A 22,650-nucleotide genomic window follows, 5' to 3' on the forward strand; every position below is an offset into this window, starting at 1 on the left:
TGCAGATATACAAAGTGTATATCTGCAGCAAAACAAAATCATTTTCCCTCATATTCTGCATGCGTTCGCCATAACTCGGTGAGGGAGCGTTTTGAAAGCTTGCACAACTTTACCGTTTTCTTCTATGTCATGTCAAACTAGTATAACAATTAAGCTTGCTTGTTGGCTTGTTACACTACCGGCTATGAGGGACAATACGGTATGAAATTTTATGTCGGATTAAAGGAGAAACATTATGAATGAAACTTGACACTTGAACAGTTGCTATATCAACATCCATTCCTAACAATCAGAAATCGTGTATATTTGTCAGTACAGGTCAGGCTTTTCTTGCGGTTTGCCGCCCGTCATCTGTACGGATTGATTAATACACGAGAAGCGCGTTCAAACCTATTAACGAACAACAGCACCTTAATCTGCTGACTTGTGTGGACTAACATTTATTTAAGGAAATCCGTTTATAAAAGGCTATTAGGTTTAAACGTATTGGTCCTGTGCTGCTTATTGATTCGTTAATTTCAATAAACATGTCTATAATGGCTAACTTTGCTTAACCCTCTGGGGTCAGAGGTGAAAATCATCCAGGTCACTCAAATCAATATATTGATTTAAAATTTGTAAGACATGTTTTGTGTCGGAAAGCTGTATGTGGGGAGGGTGGGAATGATCATGAATATTGATATAGCTGGGAAGACAAAGACCTAGATTTGCTAGATTTAGATGGGGTTAGACTAGGTTAGTATGTAGCGCACATCCCGAGTCTATAGTGCTTATACACGTGCTTTCATAGCGGCTTTATAGAAAGTCATGCTGTGTTTTACCATAGAGAGAGAGAGTGCTGGCGATAATACAAGTGATCCTCTGGGTTTACATCTAGATATACTGTATTTATAATGTTGTCTCACACACATATCAGTGCTGCAGTGACTCAAACACGCCAGTGAGCGATCAACACAATTAAGACATGTAAATGTTGGTCGTTTTGTTCTATTTAGAGAGATAAATGTTGTGCTTCTCAGTGATTCTTAAAAGTAAGATTTTCTGTCACTGGTGAAAAGTCTGATGCTCAACAAAAGTTTTCAGTTAACTTTAACGACTTAAATATTCATTTGTACCTCACATTAAGCTATCGAATGGCTTCAGAAGTCTTGGAATATAGTGCAAACTTTATGGTGCTTTACAATAATATGATGAATCTCCCGAGCGCTGTCACTGCTGTACGCCATTCTTCTCGCACACAAATAACCAAACAAACAACGTTGCATGCTGGGACTGCGTCAGACTCCTGCTGCCTGCACAGGGTTTACCGGTAGTGTTCAAAAACACGACAATCGAACACGGTTTTCATGATAATTCAATTGTAAAAGGGTAGGGTTACAATACTAACCGTCAGGACATTTTATTGTGGTTTATTGTGAAACCGGTAATCGTTCCATCCCTAATCGGTAAACCAAGTCAAATCTAATTCATACAGGTAATACCTCAAAAAATAGATAGCCAAGCACTCTCCATTGGCCACTTGAGATTGATTGACCCTGTGAATTTTTTCTTTTTAATGAATTTGCTAAGTCATCACAAATCTGTTTTTTGCTTCGTCATGTATAGATTGAGGTGAAATCCCCCCCCCCCCCCAAAACAATTTAAAGCATAATACTGCATAAAAAATGTGAAAAAATGAAGGAATCTGAATACTTTCTTAATGCACTGTAAATGATGACCTGTTTTTACGTGAATTATCCCTTCAGTTATATACAATAAAGTGGGTTTTTCCACTGATGTCTGACGGAAGATAAACTCGCGCTCGTTTCCGTTCTGTGAAGTCTGTCAGTCAGTCGTAACAGGCTTGTGAGTGTAATTGCAGAGACACACGAGTGTGTGAGCTTATGAGCTTGGATTGGCGTCACGTCTTCCCGTAGTTGATTAATAAACAGATGTTGATGCAGATGAGGGAAACATGCTGGTTTAGCGAGAGCTTGTGCATGTGGATCCTAAACACGTCTTGAACCCCATCCTTCATGCTCATCCCTGCTGCTGTCCTAGCCTGAGCTCACGTGTGTGTGTGTGTGTTTCAGTGCTGCAGCTGCTGCGCTGGCGGGACGTGAGGTCGAGTGCGCTGGTCTTCGGCTCAAGCCTCTTCATCCTCCTCTCCCTCACCTGCTACAGCATCATCAGCATTCTCTCCTACTCCGCTCTCGCTCTGCTCTCCGCCACCGTCTCCTTCAGGGTATACAGGGGAGTCCTGCAGGCCATCCAGAAGTCTGATGAAGGACACCCCTTCAGGTGAGATCTGTGTGTGTGTGTGATGACCTCTTGACCTTTCATCAGCTGTTTCATCAGCTGCTTTAAGTTTGAACAAGATGCCTGTAGTAAATATAATCTCTCACATTACATTTACCTTTATTCATTTAGCAGACACTTTAATCCAAAGCGACTTACAGTTGAGGAACACAGCAAGCGATTCATCTTAAAGAGGCAATAAACATGAGAAGTAATACAAAGTGTCAGACATCATTCAGAGCAGTACAAGTTTTGGGACGTCTGCCTTTACATGCAGGGTTCTAAATTAACACCCGCCAACCCGCCAAATGCGGGTTAAAATTCATTTTGGCGGGTGTTAATAAAAACTTACTAGCCAGTTTGGCCGGTGATGTATGAGGCATGATACATATAAGGCTCTGTTCTGCTCTGTTCTCGGTCATTTATCCCCCTGGCAGTACTTCCTACATTTCCCATGGACACTGTTCTGTAATGCTACGTGATGACGTTTCATACGCCCATTGGTTTCGCGCAGTTTGCAGTGAAACCAGCGCGAGAAACCATGGAAACGAACGGACACAGAAAACACAAGAAATAAGACGAACGGAGTTGGTAGTAAAGTAGGTTAATATTAAACGAAATGCGGCGGTGGTTGGGACAGACTTCTGGGGGCGAGAAGAGGAACGAGGCAGGGGATGAGGAGGGTATCGACAGAGAAACTAAGAAAAGAACATTTAATGCCAAATGGCTGACGGGTCGTGAATCCCATACAGAAAAAAAAAATATTGAAATATATTTTAAAGTGTCAAAAATATATGTGGCATATATTCCAAATACATTGAAATATATTTGCATTGTTGTTCACTTATATTTATCATTTTGAAATATATTCTGAAATATAACTAAAATATATTTATTGGGCCAATTTCGAATATTTGCATATATTCCAAAAATATATTTCAAATATATTTCTTTTGTGTATGGGATGGCTAGTGTTTGATCACAATAATATCGTCATGTATTGTCATGTACGCAAAAGAAAAAAACAAAACAATTTCGTAGTAGGCCTAGGATCTAATAATTTTAAAGTAGAGGCAGTAAGGACCATGAGAGTTCCTGAAGTCATCAGGAGAGCCTAAGGATTAAAACTGCCAAGACAGATCGTATTGCCTTTCTGTGTATATTTTGTTGTATTGTACTTTGTGTTTTTCATGCCAGCAATTCTAATAAAATAATTAAATACATTTAGTGGCACTTATAATTTCTCTTATTTTAACCGGAAAAAAATTTGGCTAGTGGATATTCAGATTGGCTGGTAACTTTAGAAAGTTACCAGCCACATTGGCTGGTGATCAAAAAAGTTAATTTAGAACCCTGTTTACATGCACAAGAACTTTAATGACATCCCATTCCTGATCCATAGGGTTTAATGAGTTGCTCCACCCTTTGCAGCTATAACAGCTTCAACTCTTCTGGGAAGGCGTTCCTCAAGGTTTAGGAGTGTGTTTATGTGAATGTTTAACCATTCTTCTAGAAGCGCATTAGTGAGGTCCGGCTCTGATGTTGGACGAGAAGGTCTGGCTCTCAGTCTCCGCTCTAGTTCATCCCAGAGCTGTTCTATCCACACCAAACTCCTCATCCATGTCTTTATGGTCCTGCTTTGTGCACTGGAGCGCAGTCATGCTGGAACTGGAACATCCCCAAACTCATCCTCAAACTCTTCCCACAAAGTTGGGCATGAAATTGTCCAAAATGTCTTGGAATGCTGAAGCATTCAGAGTTCCTTTCACTGGAACTAAGAGGCCAACCCCTGAAGAACAACCCCACACCATAATCCCCCTTCCACCAAACTTTACACTTAACACAATGCAGTCAGGCAAGTATCGTTCTCCTGGCAACCGCCAAACCCAGACTCGTCCATCGGATTGCCAGACAGAGAAGCGTGATTCATCCTTCCAGAGAATATGGACCTTTACACCACTGCATCCCACGCTTTACACCACCGCATCCCACGCTTTACACCACCGCATCCCACGCTTTACTTTATGCCACTGCATCCCACGCTTTACTTTACGCCACTGCATCCCACGCTTTACGCCACTGCACCCCACGCTTTACTTTACACCACTGCACCCCACGCTTTACTTTACACCACTGCATCCCACGCTTTACGCCACTGCCTCACACGCTTTACGCCACTGCCTCACACGCTTTACGCCACTGCACCCCACGCTTTACTTTACGCCACTGCATCCCACGCTTTACTTTACGCCACTGCATCCCACGCTTTACGCCACTGCATCCCACGCTTTACTTTATGCCACTGCACCCCATGCTTTACGCCACTGCATCCCACGCTTTACGCCACTGCATCCCACGCTTTATGCCACTGCACCCCACGCTTTACTTTACGCCACTACATCCCACGCTTTACTTTACGCCACTGCATCCCACGCTTTACGCCACTGCATCCCACGCTTTACGCCACTGCACCCCACGCTTTACTTTACGCCACTGCATCCCACGCTTTACTTTACACCACTGCATCCCATGCTTTACGCCACTGCACCCCACGCTTTACGCCACTGCCTCACACGCTTTATGCCACTGCACCCCACGCTTTACTTTACGCCACTGCACCCCACGCTTTACGCCACTGCACCCCACGCTTTACTTTACGCCACTGCATCCCACGCTTTACGCCACTGCACCCCACGCTTTACGCCACTGCATCCCACGCTTTACTTTACGCCACTACATCCCACGCTTTACGCCACTGCATCCCATGCTTTATGCCACTGCATCCCATGCTTTATGCCACTGCATCCCATGCTTTATGCCACTGCATCCCATGCTTTATGCCACTGCACCCCACGCTTTACGCCACTGCCTCACACGCTTTACTTTACACCACCGCATCCCACGCTTTACTTTACGCCACTGCATCCCACGCTTTATGCCACTGCACCCCACGCTTTACGCCACTGCCTCACACGCTTTACACCACTGCACCCCCCACTTTACGCCACTGCACCCCACGCTTTGCACCCCACGCTTTACGCCACTGCACCCCACGCTTTACTCCACTGCACGCTTTACTCCACTGCACACAAGATGGAAGACGCTTTACACCACTGTATCCCACGCTTTAAGCCACTGTATCCCACGCTTTACGCCACTGCCACACACGCTTTACACCACTGCACCCCACGCTTTACGCCACTGCACCCCACGCTTTACGCCACTGCCTCACACGCTTTACACCACTGCACCCCACGCTTTACGCCACTGCACCCCACGCTTTGCACCCCACGCTTTACGCCACTGCACCCCACGCTTTACTCCACTGCACGCTTTACTCCACTGCACACAAGATGGAAGACACTTTACACCACTGCCTCACACGCTTTACACCACTGCACTCCACACTTTGCACCCCACGCTTTACGCCACTGCACCTCACGCTTTACACCACTGCCTCACACGCTTTACACCACTGCACCCCCCGCTTTACGCCACTGCACCCCACGCTTTGCACCCCACGCTTTACGCCACTGCACCCCACGCTTTACTCCACTGTACGCTTTACTCCACTGCACACAAGATGGAAGACGCTTTACACCACTGCCTCACACGCTTTACGCCACTGCACCCCACGCTTTACGCCACTGCACCCCACGCTTTACGCCACTGCCTCACACGCTTTACACCACTGCACCCCCCGCTTTACGCCACTGCACCCCACGCTTTGCACCCCACGCTTTACGCCACTGCACCCCACGCTTTGCACCCCACGCTTTACGCCACTGCACCCCATGCTTTACTCCACTGCACGCTTTACTCCACTGCACACAAGATGGAAGACGCTTTACACCACTGTATCCCACGCTTTACGCCACTGCCTCATACGCTTTACGCCACTGCACCCCACGCTTTACGCCACTGCCTCACACGCTTTACGCCACTGCATCCCACGCTTTATGCCACTGCATCCCACGCTTTACGCCACTGCCTCACACGCTTTACACCACTGCACCCCACGCTTTACGCCACTGCACCCCACGCTTTGCACCCCACGCTTTACGCCACTGCACCCCACGCTTTACTCCACTGCACGCTTTACTCCACTGCACACAAGATGGAAGACACTTTACACCACTGCCTCACACACTTTACACCACTGCACCCCACGCTTTGCACCCCACGCTTTACGCCACTGCACCCCACGCTTACGCCACTGCATCCCACGCTTTACGCCACTGTGTGCGCAGCACATATTATATATTCATCTAACCGTCGCTCTCAGCAGCGTGGACGGCGTCCAATGTTCGATAAAAGTATGTCGCTGCTTACGTATTTCAATCTTCGTTTTACCCCTTAACGAAGAAGGAAAAGGATCTTCTCCTGATAGTATATCAGGGCCTTCGCAGGCACATGCTTTGATCAGTACTGAGTTTGGGTCCATACTCACTGGTCTTCCCTCATGTGTGCAGAGTTTGAGTCTATATTCACTGGTCTTCCCTCGTGTGTGCAGAGTTTGAGCCCATACTCACTAGTCTTTCCCTCGTGTGTGCAGAGTTTGAGCCCATACTCACTACTCTTTCCCTCGTGTGTGCAGAGTTTGAGCCCATACTCACTGGTCTTTCCCTCGTGTGTGCAGAGTTTGAGCCCATACTCACTGGTCTTCCCTTGTGTGTGCAGAGTTTGAGCCCATACTTACTAGTCTTCCCTCGTGTGTGCAGAGTTTGAGTCTATACTCACTAGTCTTTCCCTCATGTGTGCAGAAATTGAGCCCATACTCACTAGTCTTTCCCTCGTGTGTGCAGAGTTTGAGCCCATACTCACTGGTCTTCCCTTGTGTGTGCAGAGTTTGAACCCATACTTATTAGTCTTCCCTCGTGTGTGCAGAGTTTGAGCCCATACTTACTAGTCTTCCCTCGTGTGTGCAGAGTTTGAGCCCATACTCACTGGTCTTCCCTCGTGTGTGCAGAGTTTGAGCCCATACTCACTAGTCTTTCCCTCATGTGTGCAGAGTTTGAGTCTATACTCACTAGTCTTCCCTCATGTGTGCAGAGTTTGAGTCTATACTCACTAGTCTTCCCTCGTGTGTGCAGAGTTTGAGCCCATACTCACTAGTCTTTCCCTCATGTGTGCAGAGTTTGAGTCTATACTCACTAGTCTTCCCTCGTGTGTGCAGAGTTTGAGCCCATACTCACTAGTCTTTCCCTTATGTGTGCAGAGTTTGAGTCTATACTCACTAGTCTTCCCTCGTGTGTGCAGAGTTTGAGTCTATACTCACTAGTCTTTCCCTCATGTGTGCAGAGTTTGAGCCCATACTCACTAGTCTTTCCCTTGTGTGTGCAGAGTTTGAGCCCATACTCACTAGTCTTTCCCTTGTGTGTGCAGAGTTTGAGTCTATACTCACTAGTCTTCCCTCGTGTGTGCAGAGTTTGAGTCTATACTCACTAGTCTTTCCCTCATGTGTGCAGAGTTTGAGCCCATACTCACTAGTCTTTCCCTCATGTGTGCAGAGTTTGAGCCCATACTCACTAGTCTTTCCCTCATGTGTGCAGAGTTTGAGCCCATACTCACTAGTCTTCCCTCATGTGTGCAGAGTTTGAGTCTATACTCACTAGTCTTTCCCTCATGTGTGCAGAGTTTGAGTCTGTACTCACTAGTCTTTCCCTCATGTGTGCAGAGTTTGAGTCTGTACTCACTAGTCTTTCCCTCATGTGTGCAGAGTTTGAGTCTGTACTCACTAGTCTTTCCCTCATGTGTGCAGTTTGAGTCTGTACTCACTAGTCTTTCCCTCATGTGTGCAGAGTTTGAGTCTATACTTACTAGTCTTTCCCTCATGTGTGCAAAGTTTGAGCCCATACTCACTAGTCTTCCCTCGTGTGTGCAGAGTTTGAGTCTATACTCACTAGTCTTCCCTCATGTGTGCAGAGTTTGAGTCTATACTCACTAGTCTTTCCCTCATGTGTGCAGAGTTTGAGTCTGTACTCACTAGTCTTTCCCTCATGTGTGCAGAGTTTGAGTCTGTACTCACTAATCTTTCCCTCATGTGTGCAGAGTTTGAGTCTATACTCACTAGTCTTTCCCTCATGTGTGCAGAGTTTGAGCCCATACTCACTAGTCTTTCCCTCATGTGTGCAAAGTTTGAGCCCATACTCACTAGTCTTTCCCTCATGTGTGCAGAGTTTGAGTCTATACTCACTAGTCTTTCCCTCATGTGTGCAGAGTTTGAGCCCATACTCACTAGTCTTTCCCTCATGTGTGCAAAGTTTGAGCCCATACTCACTAGTCTTTACCTCATGTGTGCAGAGTTTGAGTCTATACTCACTGGTCTTCCCTCGTGTGTGCAGAGTTTGAGCCCATACTCACTAGTCTTTCCCTCATGTGTGCAGAGTTTGAGCCCATACTCACTAGTCTTCCCTCGTGTGTGCAGAGTTTGAGCCCATACTCACTGGTCTTCCCTCGTGTGTGCAGAGTTTGAGCCCATACTCACTGGTCTTCCCTCGTGTGTGCAGAGTTTGAGCCCATACTCACTAGTCTTCCCTCGTGTGTGCAGAGTTTGAGCCCATACTCACTGGTCTTCCCTCGTGTGTGTGCAGAGTTTGAGCCCATACTCACTGGTCTTCCCTCGTGTGTGCAGAGTTTGAGTCTATACTCACTAGTCTTCCCTCATGTGTGCAGAGTTTGAGTCTATACTCACTAGTCTTTCCCTCATGTCTGCAGAGTTTGAGTCTGTACTCACTAGTCTTTCCCTCATGTGTGCAGAGTTTGAGTCTGTACTCACTAATCTTTCCCTCATGTGTGCAGAGTTTGAGTCTATACTCACTAGTCTTTCCCTCATGTGTGCAGAGTTTGAGCCCATACTCACTAGTCTTTCCCTCATGTGTGCAAAGTTTGAGCCCATACTCACTAGTCTTTCCCTCATGTGTGCAGAGTTTGAGCCCATACTCACTAGTCTTTCCCTCATGTGTGCAGAGTTTGAGCCCATACTCACTAGTCTTCCCTCGTGTGTGCAGAGTTTGAGTCTATACTCACTAGTCTTCCCTCATGTGTGCAGAGTTTGAGTCTATACTCACTAGTCTTTCCCTCATGTGTGCAGAGTTTGAGTCTGTACTCACTAGTCTTTCCCTCATGTGTGCAGAGTTTGAGTCTGTACTCACTAGTCTTTCCCTCATGTGTGCAGAGTTTGAGTCTATACTCACTAGTCTTTCCCTCATGTGTGCAGAGTTTGAGCCCATACTCACTAGTCTTTCCCTCATGTGTGCAAAGTTTGAGCCCATACTCACTAGTCTTTACCTCATGTGTGCAGAGTTTGAGTCTATACTCACTGGTCTTCCCTCGTGTGTGCAGAGTTTGAGCCCATACTCACTAGTCTTTCCCTCATGTGTGCAGAGTTTGAGCCCATACTCACTAGTCTTCCCTCGTGTGTGCAGAGTTTGAGCCCATACTCACTGGTCTTCCCTCGTGTGTGCAGAGTTTGAGCCCATACTCACTGGTCTTCCCTCGTGTGTGCAGAGTTTGAGCCCATACTCACTAGTCTTCCCTCGTGTGTGCAGAGTTTGAGCCCATACTCACTGGTCTTCCCTCGTGTGTGTGCAGAGTTTGAGCCCATACTCACTGGTCTTCCCTCGTGTGTGCAGAGTTTGAGCCCATACTCACTAGTCTTTCCCTCATGTGTGCAGAGTTTGAGCCCATACTCACTAGTCTTTCCCTCATGTGTGCAGAGTTTGAGTCTGTACTCACTAGTCTTTCCCTCATGTGTGCAGAGTTTGAGCCCATACTCACTGGTCTTCCCTCGTGTGTGTGCAGAGTTTGAGCCCATACTCACTGGTCTTCCCTCGTGTGTGCAGAGTTTGAGTCTATACTCACTAGTCTTCCCTCATGTGTGCAGAGTTTGAGTCTATACTCACTAGTCTTTCCCTCATGTGTGCAGAGTTTGAGTCTGTACTCACTAGTCTTTCCCTCATGTGTGCAGAGTTTGAGTCTGTACTCACTAATCTTTCCCTCATGTGTGCAGAGTTTGAGTCTATACTCACTAGTCTTTCCCTCATGTGTGCAGAGTTTGAGCCCATACTCACTAGTCTTTCCCTCATGTGTGCAAAGTTTGAGCCCATACTCACTAGTCTTTCCCTCATGTGTGCAGAGTTTGAGCCCATACTCACTAGTCTTTCCCTCATGTGTGCAGAGTTTGAGCCCATACTCACTAGTCTTCCCTCGTGTGTGCAGAGTTTGAGTCTATACTCACTAGTCTTCCCTCATGTGTGCAGAGTTTGAGTCTATACTCACTAGTCTTTCCCTCATGTGTGCAGAGTTTGAGTCTGTACTCACTAGTCTTTCCCTCATGTGTGCAGAGTTTGAGTCTGTACTCACTAGTCTTTCCCTCATGTGTGCAGAGTTTGAGTCTATACTCACTAGTCTTTCCCTCATGTGTGCAGAGTTTGAGCCCATACTCACTAGTCTTTCCCTCATGTGTGCAAAGTTTGAGCCCATACTCACTAGTCTTTACCTCATGTGTGCAGAGTTTGAGTCTATACTCACTGGTCTTCCCTCGTGTGTGCAGAGTTTGAGCCCATACTCACTAGTCTTTCCCTCATGTGTGCAGAGTTTGAGCCCATACTCACTAGTCTTCCCTCGTGTGTGCAGAGTTTGAGCCCATACTCACTGGTCTTCCCTCGTGTGTGCAGAGTTTGAGCCCATACTCACTGGTCTTCCCTCGTGTGTGCAGAGTTTGAGCCCATACTCTCTAGTCTTCCCTCGTGTGTGCAGAGTTTGAGCCCATACTCACTGGTCTTCCCTCGTGTGTGTGCAGAGTTTGAGCCCATACTCACTGGTCTTCCCTCGTGTGTGCAGAGTTTGAGCCCATACTCACTAGTCTTTCCCTCATGTGTGCAGAGTTTGAGCCCATACTCACTAGTCTTTCCCTCATGTGTGCAGAGTTTGAGTCTGTACTCACTAGTCTTTCCCTCATGTGTGCAGAGTTTGAGCCCATACTCACTGGTCTTCCCTCGTGTGTGCAGAGTTTGAGCCCATACTCACTAGTCTTTCCCTCATGTGTGTAGAGTTTGAGTCTGTACTCACTAGTCTTTCCCTCATGTGTGCAGAGTTTGAGTCTGTACTCACTAGTCTTTCCCTCATGTGTGCAGAGTTTGAGTCTGTACTCACTAGTCTTTCCCTCATGTGTGCAGAGTTTGAGTCTGTACTCACTAGTCTTTCCCTCATGTGTGCAGAGTTTGAGTCTGTACTCACTAGTCTTTCCCTCATGTGTGCAGAGTTTGAGTCTATACTCACTAGTCTTTCCCTCATGTGTGCAGAGTTTGAGCCCATACTCACTAGTCTTTCCCTCATGTGTGTAGAGTTTGAGTCTGTACTCACTAGTCTTTCCCTCATGTGTGCAGAGTTTGAGTCTGTACTCACTAGTCTTTCCCTCATGTGTGCAGAGTTTGAGTCTATACTCACTAGTCTTTCCCTCGTGTGTGCAGAGTTTGAGCCCATACTCACTAGTCTTTCCCTCATGTGTGCAGAGTTTGAGCCCATACTCACTAGTCTTTCCCTCATGTGTGCAGAGTTTGAGCCCATACTCACTGGTCTTCCCTCGTGTGTGCAGAGTTTGAGCTCATAGTCACTGGTCTTTCCCTCGTGTGTGCAGAGTTTGAGCCCATACTCACTGGTCTTCCCTCGTGTGTGCAGAGTTTGAGCCCATACTCACTAGTCTTTCCCTCATGTGTGCAGAGTTTGAGCCCATACTCACTAGTCTTTCCCTCATGTTTGCAGATGTGTCCTGGAGAAGGACTTGGCTCTGTCCAGAGAGGCAGTGGAGAGGCACAGTGATGTTGTTCTGAGTCGGATCAATAGAGCGCTGAAGGAACTGCGCCGCCTGTTTCTGGTGGAGGATCTCGTCGACTCTCTCAAGGTCTGAGTTTAAAATACCTTTTGTTCAAAACTGACTCCTCTTCTTCATACTATTCCTCCTCCTCCTCCTCCTCTTCCTCCTCTTCCTCATACTCTTCCTCCTCTTACTCACTCTTACTCCTCTTACTCAATACTGTGATTTTCTTTCCTCTTTTCTTCCCAAAAGAAATGTTTTGAATGTCCATTGATGTTAGTTGTGTTTCTTCTCCAGTTCGGTGTGTTGTTGTGGGTCTTCACATATGTTGGTTCCTGGTTTAACGGACTCACGCTTCTCATTCTCGGTAAGACCAATGTGTTGATTTCACTTTATACTATATTTTCACGCTAACTTCAGTCGTTGTTGTTCTGTGTTGTTCTTCAGTTGCTGGTCATCAGTTGCTGGTCGAAGCGTAATGATGTTAACTTGTGTGTTTATCTTCTTACACTGCAGGTCTGATTGGAGCTTTCAGCGGCCCGATAACCTACGAGAAGCATCAGGTAATGGAGTGAGTGTGAGTGTGAGTGTGAGTGTGAGTGTGAGTGTGAGTGTGTGTTTGTGTGTGTGTGTGTGTGTGTATGTGGCTGATGCTCTTTCTCTTCCACAGACTCAGATCGATCAGTTCATTTCTTCGGTCAACAGTCAGGTGAAGGGTGTGTTGGGGAAGTAAGTGAAACTCGTCTCTCGATGTCCGAACATTAACCGGTAACTGACAGGACTAGAATAAATCAGAAATAAATGAGAATGGGCTGGTGTCTGTGACGCATTAAAAAATACCAACAAATATGTGTTTTTCCATGAAAAGGTGTTTATTTGTACATGCATAAAGAGCACCAGGAGATGAGGATTGACACGATCACATGATGTGCTGTGAGCCACTGACACCAACATCACTTATATTTCACTGAGATAATGACCAGATTAACAAACACTGAATCCTGCAGTGGAAGAACTGCAATAATGACACAGTTCAGGGGTTTCCAAACGATCCCCTCATAATTCTAACATTATTTACCAAACTTTGGGTAGAAGTCGCACCTGTTAGTCGAACCTGGGCAAACTTGTGTTGTTACAAACAACATTTATTTTAAATGCCAAGACTATAAAAAACGTATTTAAAGCGAAACTGAAACTGCTCATGCTCCTCTCATTCGCCACGAGTCGCTGTTTAATATTATTATATTATTATTTATTGTTTATTATGTAAAGAAGGCTGTACTTCTCTCGTGTCCCAATATCCACTCAAAATATGATCCTTCATACGTGCTTGAACGTGTGTTTGGAATAATGCTCACGCTGACCGACACATTTTATTTGATGTTTTTTATTTGACCTTTATTTAACCAGGAAAATCTCTCTGAGATTAAATTTCTTTCACAGGAGTGTCCTGGCCAGTTACAATCACAAACTTACAGATCAAAACAACAAATATAGAGTTAAAACGCTTTAAAACAATTGCACATCATTGAGTCTTCTCCCAGTGACCAAATAATAGATTTAAAATGTTCCATAGGCTCCAGAGTTTGTCATTTCAATTGGAGTAGATTCCAGATCTCTAATGGCGCTGCTTTTATGTAAAAGCCCTTTTTCCCAGTTCAGTTCTTACAAATGGAACAGAGAGAGTAAACCAGTTTTCCGACCGGAGGGAATATTTCCCAACACTTTTCTTTTGGATTAGACAATCTAGATACAAAGGCAACAACCCCAGAATAGTTTTATAAATGATTAGGTAATAGTGAATTTTCCTTCTAATGGACAGAGAGGGCCAGGCTACTGTTATACAATATACAGTGAAGAGTTAAAGGGTTACAATCTGATATAAATCTTAAAGCGCTGTGAGAGAAGATGAGAAGAAGCGAACTGATACACCACATCACCGTAATCAAGCACAGGCAGAAAGCAGAAACTAACCTCTTTCTTACATTAAATGAAAAACAAAACTTGTTTCTAAAATAAAACCCAAGCTTTATTTTTAATTCTTTAATTGAGTTATGTGAGAGCCAAAAGATGATGTATCATCAATAATGATGCCAAGATATGTATACTCTTTTACTAACTCAATCACATTACCTCGTAAAGTCTGGAGAGGAGTAAGATTGTCTACTACCTTTTTCGAGCTTGAAAATAACATAATTTTGGTTTTATCTTCATTCAGAACAAGTTTTAGTGTATGAAGCCGAGACTGAATGTGTAGTGTGTGTGTAGGGCTGATCGGCTCTTGTGTACTGGACAGGAGTGTGTCGCTTGTGTTAGACCTCAGTCTCACTCAGGACTTCAATCTTGTGTGTAGTGTATTTCTCTATTACCATGCAGAAGACTGACACTGAGAGCAGAACCAGTCAGAACACTGCTGTCTGTTACCGGTTTATCAGCTTTTCCTCAGTGTGTCTGTGTTCCCGCAGGATTCAGGAGAAGGTTCCCGGAGCCAAGAAGAAGCCGGAGTGAGACAGATCTGCTCTACACACACACACACACACACACACACACACACACACACACACACACACACACACACACACACACACACACACACACACACTCACACTCGCTCGCCCTGTCTGTCTTCACCTCTGTTGATCACATGACTGTGACATCATCACCTCTGTTTGATCACATGACTGCGACATCATCACCTCTGTTTGATCACATGACTGCGACATCATCGAGTGGCTCCGATTGTGAATAAATGAAATGTCTTGTTTAATGATGAATCTCTGAGAAGCGTTGAGCTCCTCCAGAAGGAAGCGCAGCGAGTGTGTCTGCGTATGCTGGCTCTGATGAGGGAGAGCTCAGTTGTACCAATACTGGCTCTTTGTGTTGTTTTAGTTGATATGACTGTGATTTTACTGTTCCAGTGTTGATTGGCTGGAGAGTTTCTGGGTAATCTGTGCTTGATAAGAGTAGAACTTCTCTAATGAACACGTTTACATGCAACTTCCCTGAAGAGAAGTTATTGTATTTAAATCTATTTATCTGTGGACCGACTCCTAAAGCTGCACTTGAATATCCTCTAACTGTGAACGCTTGTTCTCCACTCGTGGAATGAGTTTTCTGACGTTAATGAGTACTAATAAAGCTTCTAACTGAACCTGTTCACTGCCTGAAGTTATTAGAGCTCTCTTGATGATCTGCTGTTTACTGCAGTCACACACACACACCACAGCTCAGATGATCTGCTGTTTACTGCAGTCACACACACACACACATTACAGGTCTTCACACACACACCACAGCTCAGATGATCTGCTGTTTACTGCAGTCACACACACACACATTACAGGTCTTCACACACACACCACAGCTCAGATGATCTGCTGTTTTCTTCACTGTTGCGCTGCTATTTTAATTCTATAAGTCTCCATGTTTCCACCTCTGGTGCATCAGGACCGTTAAACTGTTAAAGGACTGGACTATAATATTTTCCCATGTGCTTTCTCTGCTGCTGCTGTGTCCAAGAAAACTCTCTCTAAAGGACAATAAAACACAACCTAACCGTACATGAAATGTGAAGTCTTCCTGCTGAGCCTTCCAGCTGTGCCAGGTCTGAGCCGAGGAGAAGGCTGGGATGATCTGACGGACTTCGCTGGCCGGTACTGCTGGGTTCATGACACGGGAAGTAGATTCATCAATTTAGGCCACTTAAAAAAAACACCTAATGTAACCAGTAACCACATCATATGAGATGGTGCATTCTGGGTAAAGGAGGACCGATGATGTGAAGCGGCTCGTTGATCCTCCTGTGCCTTTCCTTCATCTGAACGCATGATGTATCTGGGTGAACATATTACACCAGAAAGCAACAAACAATAGTTGAATCATCTAGCCAGATGAGCTCAATAATACTGTAACTGTGAAAGGAAATAAAAATACATTTTCTATCGCCTGATGCTGTGACCATTAAACATGACCTTAACAGAGAGAAAATAGTCTGCTCTCCTCTTTTTCTACTGATGTCCACAATACAAAACAACTTCGATCAACAGCAAATAGAAACTCCTCTCTAACAGCTGACCATCAGCAGAAATCACACCAAACACACCCACAGCTATCAGTCTGAAGAAACTTTATTATTATTATTGTTGTTGTTGTTGTTGTTGATTGTGTTGTGTGTGCTTTTATTTTGAAAGGTCAGTCAGTGTGTGCTTTTATTTTGAAAGATCAGTCTGTGTGTGCTTTTATTTTGAAAGGTCAGTCAGTGTGTCGTTTTGACGTTTTATGTTGTGTGTGCTTTTATTTTGAAAGGTCAGTCAGTGTGTCCTTTTGACGTTTTATGTTGTGTGTGCTTTTATTTTGAAAGATCAGTCTGTGTGTGCTTTTATTTTGAAAGGTTAGTCAGTGTGTGCTTTTATTTTGAAAGGTCAGTCAGTGTGTCGTTTTGACGTTTTATGTTGTGTGTGCTTTTATTTTGAAAGATCAGTCAGTGTGCCGTTGTGATGTTCACGTGATCAGTCCGGTAGTGGTTATTTCTACAGAGCCGCTTACATAGAGATATAAGATATATGAAATCGGTGAATGTAATTTAATTTGTTTGACTGACTGAAGTATTTTACACACAGTTTGATTTGACAGCGTGATTTTGCAATGCGTCTGCCATCATCCTGTCTGCTAATGGCTGTTGAGGCGGTATACGGATCAAATGATATGGACAGTTTTAACAGATTTGACTGAAAATAATCGACGATCTCATAGATTTAAATATGATACGTTACACTGTGTTTCTTTACACTATCCTCTCTGATTCATGAGCATATCCGCTTAGCATTAGCATTAGCCGAGGCTGTCAGACATATAGAGTCTCAGCTGTACTGTATATAAACACACACACACACACACACACATCATTCTCATGGCGAACATGACGGATCTGCAGAGCAAATACAGTAAACTGGCCCAGGAGTATTCAAAGGTGAGCTCATCATCATCATCATCATCGCTTTAATGATTCCAGTCTGTTCAGAAACACTCGCTGCTGTCATTTCAACTCTTCATGTTTAGAGTGCCTAACGTTACATACACAGTATCTGCATGTGTTCTGGTGAAGTCAAACTATACCGACACAAACTATTTCTAGATAAGAAGTCGTGCTGTTGCTGTGTGTGTGTGTGAGAGAGAGAGAGTGCGTGTGTGTGTTCATGTCTGTGAGTATATGTGTGCGTGTATCTGATCAAAACCTCCATCCCACTGTGTGTGTGTGTGTGTGTGTGTGTGTGTTCATGTCTGTGAGTATATGTGTGCGTGTATCTGATCAAAACCTCCATCCCACTGTGTGTGTGTGTGTGTGTGTGTGTGTGTGTGTTCCTCAGCTAAGAGCTCAGAACCAGGTGTTGAAGAAGGCGGTTCTGGATGAACAGACGGGCTGTAACTCGCTGAAGGTACGTACGACTGTGTTCCTCTCACTGGAGATCCGTGTGCAGGGTGGGTGTGTGTGCTCATGCGTGTGTGTGTGTTTCAGGATGAGCTGAAGCAGAAGGAGCAGAGCCTTCGGAAGGTGGAGCAGGAGATGGACAGTCTGAGCTTCAGGAACCAGCAGCTGACCAAGAGAGTGGAGCTTCTGCAGGAGGAGCTGCTGTCCGAGAGCAAGAGCCGGAAGAGCAAAGTGACTATACACACACACCTGACCTCTGACCTCTGCATCCTCACACACTGACTGTACACTACCTGACCTCTGACCTCTGCATCCTCACACACTGACTGTACACTACCTGACCTCTGCATCCTCACACACTGACTGTACACCTCCTGACCTCTGACCTCTGCATCCTCACACACTGACTGTACACCTCCTGACCTCTGACCTCTGCATCCTCACACACTGACTGTACACCACCTGACCTCTGACCTCTGCATCCTCACACACTGACTGTACACCACCTGACCTCTGACCTCTGCATCCTCACACACTGACTGTACACCTCCTGACCTCTGACCTCTGCATCCTCACACACTGACTGTACACCTCCTGACCTCTGACCTCTGCATCCTCACACACTGACTGTACACTACCTGACCTCTGACCTCTGCATCCTCACACACTGACTGTACACTACCTGACCTCTGACCTCTGCATCCTCACACACTGACTGTACACCTCCTGACCTCTGACCTCTGCATCCTCACACACTGAGGCTCAAACATCATACAGTGTGTTTATTAGCTGTTTTCCTGGCTGTTCCTCACAGTCTGGCTGATTTCATGAAACTCTCTTAGAAAGAAAGGTTCAGTAGAGTTCTGTATAGAGCTCTAAGGTTCTCGACTCAGTTTTAAAGAACATTAATGCCAAAAAGGTTTTATATAAGGAGAAATGTCTTAAACGTGTGTGTTTGTGCAGAATAAAGGAGACTCGCCACCTCAAGCTAACCTACAGGCTCAGAATGTGTTTGATGAAGATCTGCGGAAGAAGATCCAGGAGAACGAAAGGCTTCACATCCAGGTGTGATTGTGTGTGTGTGATTGAGTGTGTGTGATTGTGTGTGTGTGATTGTGTGTGTGTGATTGTGTGTGTGTGATTGAGTGTGTGTGATTGAGTGTGTGTGTGTGTGCGTGCGTGCGTGTGTGTGTGCGCGCGGGTGTGCGTGTGTGTGTGTGTGATTGTGTGTGTGCGTGTGATTGTGCGAGTGTGCGTGTGTTAGGGGTGTGCGATACTGACAAAAAATGATATTTTGATATGTTCTGGGATTTTCTCGATAACGATGATGATTATCAGACGATATTTTGCTGAGTGTGTTTATTGTGTTGGTACTTGGCAGGTTTAGGACTGTCGTGGACAGCCCACTCCTAAAGTTTCTGATGTTCTACAAACTCTGTGTGGTGTCAGTTCACAGCAGTGACACAAATTATTTTTTCCAATATGTTTCAATTGATTTTTACCTTATATGGGCATTTTTACCTTTTATAAAGCCATTTTTTAAACGGAATTATGCATGCATCATCTTTTGTGTCTATTTCATAAATTTAATCAAATTCAATTATAATTATAAAAATAAGAGAACAATAGGGCTGCAAATCCTTCTCAGCTAACACACGACACACCAGTATTGGTACTATTGTACCAGTATTGATTTATTGGTATTTTACTTTTATTTCGTGAGTTAATAATTTACAACGTAACGACGTTGCATGCTCGTAGTTTATTTTGCACTTATACAGCGAAGTGATACACAGCGCGCGCCGCCGCATTAGCGTGTGCAGCTGAAGAGTGTGCGCTACGAGCACAGTAACGGCTGACAGGACAGGAGAGTCCGTTTCTCTAAGGGTGAAAGACTTTTTATTGCAGCATACACTTACGTCACCGCCTGGTAGTTCCTATTGTGCTGGGTTTTCTCGTGATTCGCCTCTCATAACATAACATGCTCTAAACACACGCGCGCATAGTGGATTTTCTTTTGTCATTGCGGCTTTGAACGATTACGTAATCGTGGCATCTGTAATCGTAATTGCAATTAGAAATTCTATTAATTGTGCAGCCCTACGTTAAAACAACAATTACGATATTATTGCAATCGATATATATCACACACCCCTAGTGTGTGTGTGTGTATGTGTGCGTGTAATAACACTATATAATTGTGTGTGTTCAGTTCTATGAAGCGGATGAGCAGTACCGGCGGCAGGAAGCTCAGCTGCGAGCGCGACTGGATCAGCTGGAGAAAGAGTCTGAGCAGCATCAGGCTGTAGTAGATGCTCTGACCAGCAGATACAGCGACACCATCGAGAAGCTGCAGAGCGACAAAGCTCGCCTCGAGGTCAGGCACACGATTATTAGGGACGGGCGTGAGTACTCGAGGTCAGACACACCCTTATTAGGAGTGGCATTGGTACTCAAGGTCATGAGACATGATTATTAGGGGTGGGCATGAGTGCTCGAGGTCAGAGACACGATTATTAGGGGTGGACATGAGTACTTGAGGTCAGAGACACGATTATTAGGGGTGGACATGAGTGCTCGAGGTCAGAGACACGATTATTAGGGGTGGACATGAGTACTCGAGGTCAGAGACACGATTATTAGGGGTGGACATGAGTGCTCGAGGTCAGAGACACGATTATTAGGGGTGGACATGAGTGCTCGAGGTCAGAGACACGATTATTAAGGGTGGACATGAGTGCTCGAGGTCAGAGACACGATTATTAAGGGTGGACATGAGCACTCGAGGTCAGAGACACAATTATTAGGGGTGGACATGAGCGCTCGAGGTCAGAGACACGATTATTAGGGGTGGGCATGAGTGCTCGAGGTCAGATACACGATTATTAGGGGTGGACATGAGTGCTCGAGGTCAGAGACACGATTATTAGTGGTGGGCATGAGTGCTCGAGGTCAGATACACGATTATTAGGGGTGGACATGAGTGCTCGAGGTCAGATACACGATTATTAGGGGTGGACATGAGTGCTCGAGGTCAGAGACACGATTATTAAGGGTGGACATGAGTACTTGAGGTCAGAGACACAATTATTAGGGGTGGACATGAGTACTTGAGGTCAGAGACACGATTATTAGGGGTGGACATGAGCACTCGAGGTCAGAGACACGATTATTAGGGGTGGACATGAGTGCTCGAGGTGGACATGAGTGCTCGAGGTCAGAGACCGATTATTAGGGGTAGACATGAGTACTTGAGGTCAGAGACACGATTATTAGGGGTGGACATGAGTACTTGAGGTCAGAGACACGATTATTAGGGGTGGACATGAGTACTTGAGGTCAGAGACACGATTATTAGGGGTGGACATGAGTGCTCGAGGTGGACATGAGTGCTCGAGGTCAGAGACCGATTATTAGGGGTGGACATGAGTACTTGAGGTCAGAGACACGATTATTAGGGGTGGACATGAGTACTTGAGGTCAGAGACACGATTATTAGGGGTGGACATGAGTGCTCGAGGTCAGAGACACGATTATTAAGGGTGGACATGAGCGCTCGAGGTCAGAGACACGATTATTAGGGGTGGACATGAGCGCTCGAGGTCAGAGACACGATTATTAGGGGTGGACATGAGCGCTCGAGGTCAGAGACACGATTATTAGGGGTGGACATGAGCGCTCGAGGTCAGAGACACGATTATTAGGGGTGGGCATGAGCGCTCGAGGTCAGAGACACGATTATTAGGGGTGGGCATGAGCACTCGAGGTCAGAGACATGATTATTAGGGGTGGGCATGAGTGCTCGAGGTCAGAGACACGATTATTAGGGGTGGACATGAGTGCTCGAGGTCAGATACACGATTATTAGGGGTGGACATGAGTGCTCGAGGTGGACATGAGTTCTCGAGGTCAGATACACGATTATTAGGGGTGGACATGAGTGCTCGAGGTCAGAGACACGATTATTAAGGGTGGACATGAGTACTTGAGGTCAGAGACACAATTATTAGGGGTGGACATGAGTGCTCGAGGTCAGATACACGATTATTAGGGGTGGACATGAGTGCTCGAGGTCAGAGACACGATTATTAGGGGTGGACATGAGTACTTGAGGTCAGAGACACAATTATTAGGGGTGGACATGAGCGCTCGAGGTCAGAGACACGATTATTAGGGGTGGACATGAGTACTTGAGGTCAGAGACACAATTATTAGGGGTGGACATGAGTGCTCGAGGTCAGAGACACGATTATTAAGGGTGGACATGAGCACTCGAGGTCAGAGACACGATTATTAGGGGTGGACATGAGCACTCGAGGTCAGAGACACAATTATTAGGGGTGGACATGAGCGCTCGAGGTCAGAGACACGATTATTAGGGGTGGACATGAGTACTTGAGGTCAGAGACACAATTATTAGGGGTGGACATGAGCGCTCGAGGTCAGAGACACGATTATTAGGGGTGGACATGAGTACTTGAGGTCAGAGACACAATTATTAGGGGTGGGCATGAGTGCTCGAGGTCAGAGACACGATTATTAAGGGTGGACATGAGCACTCGAGGTCAGAGACACGATTATTAGGGGTGGACATGAGTGCTCGAGGTGGACGAGTGCTCGAGGGCAGAGACACGATTATTAGGGGTGGACATGAGTGCTCGAGGTCAGATACACGATTATTAGGGGTGGACATGAGTACTTGAGGTCAGAGACACAATTATTAGGGGTGGACATGAGTACTTGAGGTCAGAGACACAATTATTAGGGGTGGACATGAGTGCTCGAGGTCAGAGACACGATTATTAAGGGTGAACATGAGCACTCGAGGTCAGAGACACGATTATTAGGGGTGGACATGAGTGCTCGAGGTGGACGAGTGCTCGAGGGCAGAGACACGATTATTAGGGGTGGACATGAGTGCTCGAGGTCTGAGACACGATTATTAGGGGTGGACATGAGTGCTCGAGGTCAGAGACACGATTATTAGGGGTGGACATGAGTGCTCGAGGTCAGAGACACGATTATTAGGGGTGGACATGAGTGCTCGAGGTCTGAGACACGATTATTAGGGGTGGACATGAGTGCTCGAGGTCAGAGACACGATTATTAGGGGTGGACATGAGTGCTC

The 22,650-nt window shown here is 45.7% G+C and overlaps 2 protein-coding genes across 6 annotated transcripts in view; both read left to right on the forward strand.

Annotated features, from left to right (window-relative positions):
* The window catches only part of LOC311069676 (uncharacterized protein), a 35,791-nt gene extending 20,546 nt beyond the window's left edge, over positions 1 to 15,245 (forward strand). For 3 of the 5 annotated variants that reach the window (XM_084093012.1, XM_084093015.1, XM_084093016.1), the window contains 6 exons: positions 2,073 to 2,280; positions 12,043 to 12,181; positions 12,392 to 12,461; positions 12,611 to 12,657; positions 12,765 to 12,823; positions 14,560 to 15,245. In XM_084093012.1, coding sequence (XP_083949138.1) covers positions 2,073 to 2,280; positions 12,043 to 12,181; positions 12,392 to 12,461; positions 12,611 to 12,657; positions 12,765 to 12,823; positions 14,560 to 14,602 — 566 coding nt within the window. In that variant the 3' untranslated portion in view covers positions 14,603 to 15,245. The remainder of the gene's footprint in view (positions 1 to 2,072; positions 2,281 to 12,042; positions 12,182 to 12,391; positions 12,462 to 12,610; positions 12,658 to 12,764; positions 12,824 to 14,559) is intronic. The other 2 variants (XM_084093014.1, XM_084093013.1) reach the window with 2 other exon arrangements.
* A 1,322-nt stretch (positions 15,246 to 16,567) lies between these two features.
* ppp1r21 (protein phosphatase 1, regulatory subunit 21) overlaps positions 16,568 to 22,650 on the forward strand; it is a 40,744-nt gene continuing 34,661 nt past the window's right edge. The window contains exons 1-5 of the mRNA XM_084093316.1: positions 16,568 to 17,063; positions 17,461 to 17,529; positions 17,610 to 17,753; positions 18,486 to 18,587; positions 19,735 to 19,899. Coding sequence (XP_083949442.1) covers positions 17,004 to 17,063; positions 17,461 to 17,529; positions 17,610 to 17,753; positions 18,486 to 18,587; positions 19,735 to 19,899 — 540 coding nt within the window. The 5' untranslated portion in view covers positions 16,568 to 17,003. The remainder of the gene's footprint in view (positions 17,064 to 17,460; positions 17,530 to 17,609; positions 17,754 to 18,485; positions 18,588 to 19,734; positions 19,900 to 22,650) is intronic.

This window comes from Abramis brama (genome assembly GCF_963993115.1).
Source record: "Abramis brama genome assembly, chromosome: 19".
In the NCBI taxonomy this organism is placed as follows: domain Eukaryota; kingdom Metazoa; phylum Chordata; class Actinopteri; order Cypriniformes; family Leuciscidae; genus Abramis; species Abramis brama.